Below are 10,349 nucleotides of genomic sequence, written 5' to 3'. Positions count from 1 at the left end.
GAAGGGGGGTTAAAGTCACTATACCTGGCTCTTCACAGTGGGGATTTGTTTTTCTCTAATCAATCATACTCGTCATGGTATATTATTAAAAGTTATGCCTGCCTACATTTTTAGATACAATGCCGCAACTGTGAAACAAAAGATAGTCAAATATATATTTTTTAATCTACGTGTGTCAGTATATTTTAATTAAATGTGGTTTTCTCAAAAATGTTTTAGGAGTCTATACTGAATTTGTTATGTAGTGCGGATCTGGTACAACGCCATAAAACATAGCAATATAGAGTCAACACCATAAATGCGGTAAAATTGCCTATGCAGGTACCAGACATAAGTTATATTACATTTATGGTGGGGAAAACTTTTTTTTGTTCTCCAGCAAACCTATCTTAACAGTCCTGGTATTTTCTTAATGTGATACGTGAGTGATGGTGCGAGAAACTGGGATAGTAACCTGTAAGGCTACTACTCTCAGTAGAACCCTTTTTCTCTAAGAGTGTAGCTCAGAGGTAGCCTATTAGAGCGACTCCGCCCTCCTGCTGCTTTCCGATTGACAGGTTAGTGTGCAAGACAAGAGAGAGAGCCTATACCTCATTTATGTACTTGAGCGTCTAATACCGACATTATTCGAGGAGGAAAATTCTAACAAAACATTTTACAGGTTTGAATTCATACATTTATTTTGTGTTTTGATAAGATACATACTAAATAACACGAAGGTCTTGCCGAATGAATAATGTGACTGATTATAATTCAATTAGCTCACAGAAACTGTAAGGATTAATATTAGAAATGTTTTGCCTTTATAAATGTTTGTTCTGTAAGTCCTATTTATAGGCCTTTTGGTTGAATGAATGGGTGCTTTTGACTTCAACAATGTCGCCTAGGCTACATTTTATTTAAAATAGTAGGCTCAGACATTTTCTTTCGAAATTTTGCTACTTTTAGCCTACTCTTGTTTGTGTTGCTAAAATAATGTCAGTGGTGTAGACTGACAACTGATGTTGTAATATACTGTTTGTAATATAGGCCGAATGAGACCAACCGATATTTCGAATAAACACATATTGTCAATTTTAAAATGAAATACGGTATCTGTCGGTATTGGCATAAGCTATTTGTCCTTTTGCTAAAATGAACATGATCACAATTCAATTCACTCTTGAGCTTAATTTTTAATATGGCAAATTTATCTTATTTCAAAAGAAAAAAGTCCATAAATATAGAAAGGACATAAATACAAGAAAGTAGCCTCCATGATTAACAAAATAGGCTACAAAGAAATTGTAAATGAAACGAAAAGTGTGTTAATACAGTTAAACTTGCGTTTGATGTATAGCATGTTATTTATTCCTTATTAGCCTACATGTATAACTATTCTTATTTTTGTAGTATCATTATTACGTTCTGAGGTAGACTATAAATAGGGCCACGATCACACTGTCATTCAAATCAGCCTACTTTGTTTAGGGCTTCAGCGTAATAACAGTATGTGAATATCACAACTGAAAAATTAAAGTTTGCATTCTTTGATCAGAGTGAGAGATGGATTCGCAGACGAAGGCTGAGCCGATGCGCGTGCTCGTCACGGGCGGATCCGGATTGGTCGGGAAGGCCATCGAGCACGTGGTGAAACAAGAAGGCGGCTGTCTCGAGGGCGAGCAGTGGACCTTCCTCTGCTCCAAAGAGGCCAACCTCGTGTAAGTTATGTCACATGAACCTCATATTCTCAGCAGAGCTGGTCTGAGGCTTTGGTCTGAGGCTTTGGTCGTTGCAGATAAAAATGACTTGCCTATATAGCGATGCCATGTTCCCAGATTCTACATGCACGAGAAACACCAGCATGTCTGTTCTATATAACATATTTCTATAGGTAATGTATGTCATGTTGCACTGTGAGAAATCCTGTTATGACCCTTTTACATCTGTGGCTGGTTTTGTGGTTCCAACAGGAACAAAATAAGTTCACTCGTGGAAAAAATATTCTATTCTCTGCTATTCTATTATTTTCTAATCTATTCTATAGATATGTAGATTGATGCATAGAAACAGTATATATTTAGAGTTTCTATATAGTTCCTGTTGGAACCACATTAAATGTTTAGCTAATTACATTCGTGCATGCATACTTTTATGAGATTGATGTGTTTCCATTAAATGGGATGGTGATGATGACAATTGTTCTGCCAGAGATCTACAACAGACAAGAGCAGTGTTTGAGAAGTATCGGCCCACCCATGTCATCCACCTGGCTGCCAAGGTGGGAGGACTCTATCTTCACATGAAGGAGAACCTACACTTTCTGGTGAGCTTACCTAACTACCCAGTTTGTTTTAATACCTAGGCTATCCGTTTCTGTCCCAAACTACATTTGTTAAATCAGGGTTGGGTCCAGAAATTCGGAACGGGCATTTCTAACTCACTGGCCCATTTCTTTGCCTGGCGCCCCAATTGTTAACCAAATAATGATATTTGTGTACAAAACCCCCAGTTTAGACAGGCCGATGGGCTGAAGATGGAACCAGCCCATCTGATATTTTGCCTGAACTACCTAAAGGCCAGTCCGTGAAATGGTTTGTCTTATCTAGCTACTGGTTGAATGCACCGACTGGAAGCAGCTCTGGAAAAGATCTTCTGCTGAATGACCTGAATATAAATGTCCATGTTCGCCTGGCCGGGCAACTACTTAGGCTGAAATTCAATTGAACTTGTCAAAGCGAAGTTTACACAGTGACTTTGTTGGCAAATATATTAATCCATCTGTTTATTTTTTTATTTTTTTATTGTTTTATTTAACCTTTATTTAACTAGGCAAGTCAGTTAAGAACAAATATGTATTTACAATGATGGGCTACAGCGTAATAACAGTATGTGAATATCACAACTGAAAAAATAAAAGTTAGCATTCTTTGAGAGTGAGTGAGAGTGAGAGATGGTTTCGCAGACGAAGGCTGAGTTGATGCGCGTGCTCCTCACAGACGGGGTGTTAGTGAGGAGTGTTTACAGGAGAGCTTCTTATCACTGTCTCCAAGTGCATTATTTTTATTTATTTGTGGTAAAACAAGTTATTGTGTAAAAACAAGTTATTGTGTAAGAGTCGTAATACAGGTTTTATTGAATTGAGACCACAGTGTTTTGCCTTCACAGAGGGACAACCTTCGCATCAATGACAACGTGCTGCAGACGTCTCACGAAAGGGGCGTCACCAAGGTGGTTTCCTGTCTGTCCAGCTGCATCTTTCCTGACAAGACCACATACCCTATTGATGAGAGCATGGTGAGTTGAACAACCAGTAAGGCCAAATCAATGAGATTATGTTGTGTTTAACCTTAACACTAAAATACTATGGTGGCTTCAAATGGCACCCAATTCTCTATATAGTACATTCTTTTTAACCAGAGACCTAGTGACCCTGGTCAAAGGTAGGAGTTCAACAGTTTAGGGTGCCATTTGGGACCGAGTATGTGCCCAGTGACAGTAGAACTACTCTATGTTTGGGAACCTCTGGCCCTCCAAACTGGGATTTTTAATAAAAGATGGTGTAGGATCACTCATGCTTTCTTCCCCTTCCCACAGATCCACAATGGGCCTCCACATGACTCAAACTTTGGCTACTCACATGCCAAAAGAATGATTGATATTCAGAACAGGTGAGCTGGTGACTAATCTGTTACCTGTGCAGGTACATTAGCACACATTTGAAAGACCCACTCCAGCCTCCCTTGCACCTCATTTATCACCTGATGAACTTAACAAAAGATGCATTTCAGTAGCTGGTGCAGGTCCCTCATTACATGGCACAGCCCAGCTAGCACATAATGTTCTGAGAACCATATGTTTCTTATGTGGGAATTTCAGTACTTTAGCATAACATTTCCTTCAGGTTTCCTCGTAGTTCTATTTAAAGTTATGCTCTCAGAAAGTTAAGAAACAACGTTCTTCTGTGGGAATTTCAGTACTTCAGCGTAACGTTTCCTACAGGTTTCCTCATGGTTCTATTTAGTAATATTCTCAGAACATTAAGAAAAATGTCCATTAAAACCACAAGAGGGTTCTAAAAATGTTATTTATTAACATATACATTCCGTTCTCAGTGTCAACAAAACTCTCTATATCCTCTATCTTGTTAAGTGAGTTCAGGAAGTGGCCGCACCCGCTAATTGGCCACACCTGATCTTTATGAGCACTTGTTTCCTTTGAAATGGGGTCTGTTTGAATAGACTAAAATACACAGCTTTGTACAAGTTACAAAACATGGCATGCTAGCGCCAACCTGGTGGTGCAGTGGACTGAGTCCATGGATAGGAAACATAAGATCATAGGTTTAAATCTTATAGGCTCCTTGTGACAATAAAAAAGAGATGTGTTTGCATGATTAATGCCTAAACTATTTAATTTTCCATGTGTCCCATCTGTGCTTGGTGTTCAAAACAGTTAACCTAAGCTAGCAGTGTTATTGAAAGTCTTACTGAAACATGTTCTCAGAATATTATTTAATTACATTCAAATAACCTATAATTTCATTATCAGAACATTAATAAAACCTCCCAGGAAAACTTTCAGGGAATTATTGTAAAACGTTCTCAGGACGTCCCTGAAACAAAAAATGAATGTTCTCAGAATGTAAAAAAAAAGGTAAGTTTCACCGGTCAGGAAACTTAGGCTTTTGATCCCAGAACCAGTGGGAAACCAAAAACATATGTTCCCACAACTTCCAGGGAACATGCTCTGCTCTGCTATTGTTCTGGGAAGCAAGAGGGAAGGCCGATGACATTGGTATGCATCCATCAGACTAACCCCTTGAATTGCCAACTCCTTGAATTTCGCCATTGTGTCAAAAAAAAAAAAAAAAACTTAAATCCAGTTAAGCATTAGGGGGCGCTATTAAAAATTTTGGATGAAAAACGTTCCCGTTTTAAACAAGATATTTTGTCACGAAAAGATGCTCGACTATAAATATAATTGACAGCTTTGGATAGAAAACACTCTGACGTTTCCAAAACTGCAAAGATATTGTCTGTGAGTGCAACAGAACTGATGTTACAGGTGAAACCCAGATAAAAATACCACCAGGAAGTGACGCATTTTTTTGAAACCGCCTCATGCCAATGATTCCTTATATGGCTGTGAATGAGCTACGAATGAGCTTACGTTTTCCACGTATTCCCCAAGGTGTCTACAGCATTGTGACGTCTTTTTACGCATTTCCATTGAAGAATAGCAATAAGAGACCATATATAGCAACTGGTCACATGGTGTCACCCGTAGAAAATCTTGCGTAAAATACTGAGTTAGCCATTTTTCCAATCGCTTCTTATGAGAAACCAATTGCCTCGACGGATATATTATCGAATATATATGTTAAAAAACACCTTGAGGATGGATCCTAAACAACTTTTGCCGTGTTTCTGTCGATATTATGGAGCAAATTTTGAAAAAAGTTCGGCGGTTGTAGAGGTAGCATTTTCCGGTCGATTTCTCAGCCAAGCATGATGAACAAACAATTTCGCCTACAAAAATAATAATTTTGGAAAAAAGGAACATTTGCTATCTAACTGGGAGTCTCCTGAGTGAAAGCATCTGAAGTTCTTCAAAGGTAAATTATTTAATTTGGTTGCTTTTCTTATTTTCGTGAAAATGTTGACTGCTGCCAGCAGAGCCTAGCATAGCATTATGCCATGCTAAACTTACACAAATGCTTGTCTAGCGTTGGCTGTAACGCATATTTTGAAAATCTGAGATGACAGTGTTGTTAAAGAAAGGCTAAGCTTGTGTTTGAATATATTTAATTCATTTCATTTGCGATTTTCATGAATAGGAAAAGTTTCTAGGGGTATTTATGTCCGCTGCGTTATGCTAATTCGTTTGAGGCTATGATTACGATCCCGGATCCGGGATTGGTCGTCGCAAGAGGTTTTAAGGGTTTGTACCTTGTATTGTATGTGTACTTAGAATATTGTTTAAAAAAATAGCTGGAGTGGGTCATTAATGTTCTAACCACAACATGATTGTGTGTGTGTGTGTGTGTGTGTGTGTGTGTGTGTGTGTGTGTGTGTGTGTGTGTGTGTGTGTGTGTGTGTGTGTGTGTGTGTGTGTGTGTGTGTGTGTGTGTGTCTGTGTCTGTGTGTGTGTGTGTGTGTGTGGACTTGATTGACAACAGGGGATACTTTGCGCAGCATGGGCGTCGCTACACCGCCGTAATCCCGACTAACGTGTATGGTCCCTATGACAACTTCAACTTTGAAAATGGTCACGTGCTCTCAGCGCTCATGCATAAGACATATGCTGCTAAAAGTAAGTAACACTCACAATACTACACACACACACACACACACACACACACACACACACACACACACACACACACACACACACACACACACACACACACACACACACACACACACACACACACACACACACACACACACAGAGGACACCTACAGCAGCGGATGTCACAGGAAAACCAAAAAGAGCCACTGCCTGTTCACCCCGTTATCATCCAGAAGACGAGGTCAGTACAGGTGCATCAAAGCAAGGACTAAGAGACTGAAAAACAGCTTCTATCTCAAGGCCATTAGACTGTTAAACAGCCATCACTAACATAGAGAGGCTGCTGCCTACATACAGACTCAAATCACTGGCCACTTTAATAAATGGATTTGATAAAGGTATCACTAGTCACTTTAAATAACACCACTTTAGAATGTCTAAATATCCTACATAACTCATCTCATATGTATATACTGTATTCTATACCATCTACTGCATCTTGCCTATGCCGCACTGCCATCGCTCATCCATATATTTATATGTACATCCCTTTACATTTGTGTATATAAGGAAGTTGTTGTGAATTTGTTTGCTTTATCTTGGTCGCAGATGCCAATGAGAACTTGTTCTCAACTAGCCTTCCTGGTTAAATAAAGGTGAAAGAAAAAAGAAAAAACGTACTGCTCTGTCAGAACTAGAAGCACAAGCATTTCGCTACACTCGCATTAACATCTGCTAACCATGTGTATGTGACCAATACAATTTGATTTGATTTGACGTGCACACACACAGACAGACAGATACAAACACATACTCCTTTCTACTCTCCTTCTAACAGAGGAGGGAACCCCACTACAGGTGTGGGGCTCCGGAACACCCAGGAGACAATTCATCTACTCTCTGGTATGTTTAGTGAATTACTCTGTGTGTGTGTGTGTGTGTGTGTGTGTGTGTCAGATATGTGTGTGTGCACATTAAATCTGTGTGTGTGTTTGTTTTCTCAGGATGTTGCACGTCTGTTCCTCTGGGTGCTGCGGGAGTATGATGAGATTGACCCCATCATTCTCTCTGGTGAGTCCAACATGGTGTGTGTGTGTGATCAGTCAATGTGTGTGTGTGTGTGTGTGTGTGATCAGTCAATGTGTGTGTGTACCATATGTAACTGGACCAAGCTCCTCTGTCACTTGTTTCTCACAGTGGGGGAGGAGGAGGAGCTCCCCATCAAGGACGCCGTAGAGATGATTGCAGATGCCCTGGACTTCAAAGGTCAAATAGTTGTATCCTTCCACAGGCTGTGTACGCCTGATAGGAGTTGCTCCTCGGCACAGATCTAGGATCAACGTATCTTCACCAATTTCTTACCTTAACTATTATTCAAATTTGACCTTAGATCAGTGTCTAGAACCAATCTAGTAGAATCCTTAGTACAACACCAGCAAACATATCTAAAGGTTCATTACACCTGTGGGACTGAAAGACGTACAGATGTAGTACATTAAATGGCCACTCGGACTGGCTGTCCCCCATATCCGTTGCACTGTAACTATGTCAACTCCCTGTGCTTTGCCTTCTGTGGCCCTTGACCTATGACATCAGTTCGACACCAGCAAGTCAGATGGTCAGATGAAGAAGACGGCCAGCAACGCCAAGCTGCGACACTACCTCCCTGACTTCACCTTCACGCCGCTCTCTGAAGGTCAGAGATACAAATATTAAGGGTTGTATTTCCTGTCCAGAAAACAACTCAATATTGTAGTTGGAATTAGTTGCCTTGTAAATAACACAGACGCATTACAGCATGATATTTGATGCCTATCTGGTTATTGGTCGTTTTATGATTATGATGAAAGTAACGTTCACAGTGATTAAACCACTCTTCCAAAATGCACAGTATCCATAGATGACTGACTGTGTCTCTCCTCCCTTACAGGTATCAAGAAGACCTGTGATTGGTTCGTGAACAATTACGACATTGCCCGAACATGAAGACCAATGAAGGTCCAGACATGAATATTGTTTAATGAAAAAGATCAGGGTTACATCCCAATACTATTACTGTGCCTTCCAAGTCTTGTGTCCTTGTCTTCATGCCAACTGATTAGTGAAAGTTCTGGATAGGTTTCACCATCTGGCCGGTTAATTTCTGTCAGATCAGTGGGCATGAAGTAAAGGCACACAGGACCCTTCTGCACTCACAATACCCCACCTTGTTGTTCTCCCCAGAACTATCTGGCAACCATTTTGGATCCTTTCTCCTCTATTTGCACCGTTGATGTCAGGGATTGACATTAAGGTTTTAAAAGCTCTTGCCCATTGGACAGCAGTTTTTTTTGTTGGTTGCCTGATGATTACTGTCACTTGACAGAACATTTTCAAGTAATTGTTTACAAGCAAAATGGTCACATAGATACTTTGGGATTTTGGCAATGAGGCCCATTATCTACTTCCCCAGAGGCTGTTGAACTCCTGGATACCATTTTTATGTCTCTTTGTCCAGTATGAAGGAACTTAGAGGTCATTTTGTGAGCCAATGCTAACTAGTGTTAGCACAATGACTGGAAGTCTATGGGTATCTGCTAGCATGCTATGAAGTAGAAAAATCAGTTTGAATGCGTAACTTTTGCAGCGCATGAGACCCTTCTACAACCTGGTTGTAAGCATACCGGCTCTGGGAGACTAAGATTTAGACGCACAGCTCACAATCGAGAGCAATAGGATATAGTATTGTCTGGCGCTCTGCTCACCCTGACCAATAGTTATACTTCCTGTGGAGCAGGACCAAAAAAATGTAAGTGTAGCCCCTATGTTAGGCTACTGAAATTCCGTTTTGAAAAATCCCCTGCCTAATGGGGCAACCAGAGCAGGTTCAACTTGTCTGGATGCCATAAATTCTCCGTCTTTCACTTAAACAATGGGGAGGAACCAGAAAAACCCCCTGGGGAAACTTCAGAGCAGGTTCAACATGCCCGACTGCTCAGTTCATTTGCTCCAAGCAATAGGGCAACCCTTAAGGTCAATCCCTGATGACAATCCCTTTTTTACATGTCCTTCCCTGATGGTGTCTGAACTGGTCCAGCCACCTGATCCCCTACAGTATTACTACCAGTTACTATGAGCAATACTGCAGTCATGTGTTTACACTCAAATACATCACATTATTTTAATTTTAATATCTAACATATATAGTTGAAGTGTATGATCTATTTGTGATTGAATATTGACAAAAATATGGATTTTTTTCTTGATGTAAGAATGAGGTGTCAGTCGTTGAGAGTGATGCTGTGTGACATGTTTTCTCACTACAAAACAACAAGTATAAGCCTACAGTAAAGTAGCCTGGATCTAAACATTGGAGCCAACTGTTTCTCATCATTCACTGGCCTCGGTCCACACTGCAGATCATAATACTGGTTTGTGTTAAAAGATTGTGATTTATCTGGGATGAACATATCAGAAACTAACATAAAGTCAACTTCCTGAAGAATCTTGAGAATTAGGACATCACTGGTCGCTCCACCTCACTGTAAAAAAATTAAATCAATACATTGTAGAAACAGGACAGGAAGAAGCAGGTTTTTAGGGGTCAAACAGTTTCAAAAATCAACAAAGTTTGACGATAACACTGAGGAAGCCAAGATCATTTGGGATCTGCCAGTAATCGCTCCATTAATAAACGGTCAGATGTGCCATCAGTATATTTGACTCTACTTGGCACATCAAGTCATTTTCCTCAGGAGAGGAAGGTGTAACATTAATATGCCTACACCTGTCATGTCATGCTGAATAAGGATGAATGACTTCTGCTTGACATGGTTTCTCTACTACACAACCACTTCTCCATGGCATGAAGTAGTACAGGCCAACAGTACTGTCATTGAAGTGCACACTCATCTTATCCAAGTAAGTACATACACAACAGTTGCTGCAAAGTAGATTTCCAATGAATCCACTGGATAGCACAGTAGACTTCTGGCAGAACCTCAAAGAATATTAGTGTGTCTTCATTGAAGAGCCTTAAGATGTATGACATCATTGTCCAGTGTTTTGCTTCTAATTATGCAAACCAACCAGAAACA

General features: G+C 40.1%; 1 protein-coding gene across 1 annotated transcript; it reads left to right on the top strand.

The window, feature by feature from the left end:
- Positions 1–562: 562 nt before the first annotated feature.
- On the top strand, positions 563–9,855 carry LOC118378835 (GDP-L-fucose synthase-like). Its single transcript, XM_052500748.1, has 11 exons — positions 563–661; positions 1,538–1,700; positions 2,191–2,305; positions 3,148–3,276; positions 3,577–3,650; positions 6,161–6,294; positions 7,112–7,176; positions 7,278–7,344; positions 7,471–7,550; positions 7,870–7,969; positions 8,204–9,855. Exons 2-11 carry the CDS (start codon positions 1,546–1,548, stop codon positions 8,257–8,259), a joined length of 975 nt encoding a protein of 324 aa, XP_052356708.1. The 5' UTR covers positions 563–661; positions 1,538–1,545; the 3' UTR covers positions 8,260–9,855.
- The last annotated feature ends 494 nt before the right edge of the window (positions 9,856–10,349 follow it).

The sequence above is a fragment of the Oncorhynchus keta genome, unplaced genomic scaffold (genome assembly GCF_023373465.1).
Source record: "Oncorhynchus keta strain PuntledgeMale-10-30-2019 unplaced genomic scaffold, Oket_V2 Un_contig_1189_pilon_pilon, whole genome shotgun sequence".
Lineage (NCBI taxonomy): Eukaryota > Metazoa > Chordata > Actinopteri > Salmoniformes > Salmonidae > Oncorhynchus > Oncorhynchus keta.
This window is presented reverse-complemented; position numbering and strand designations above follow the sequence as displayed.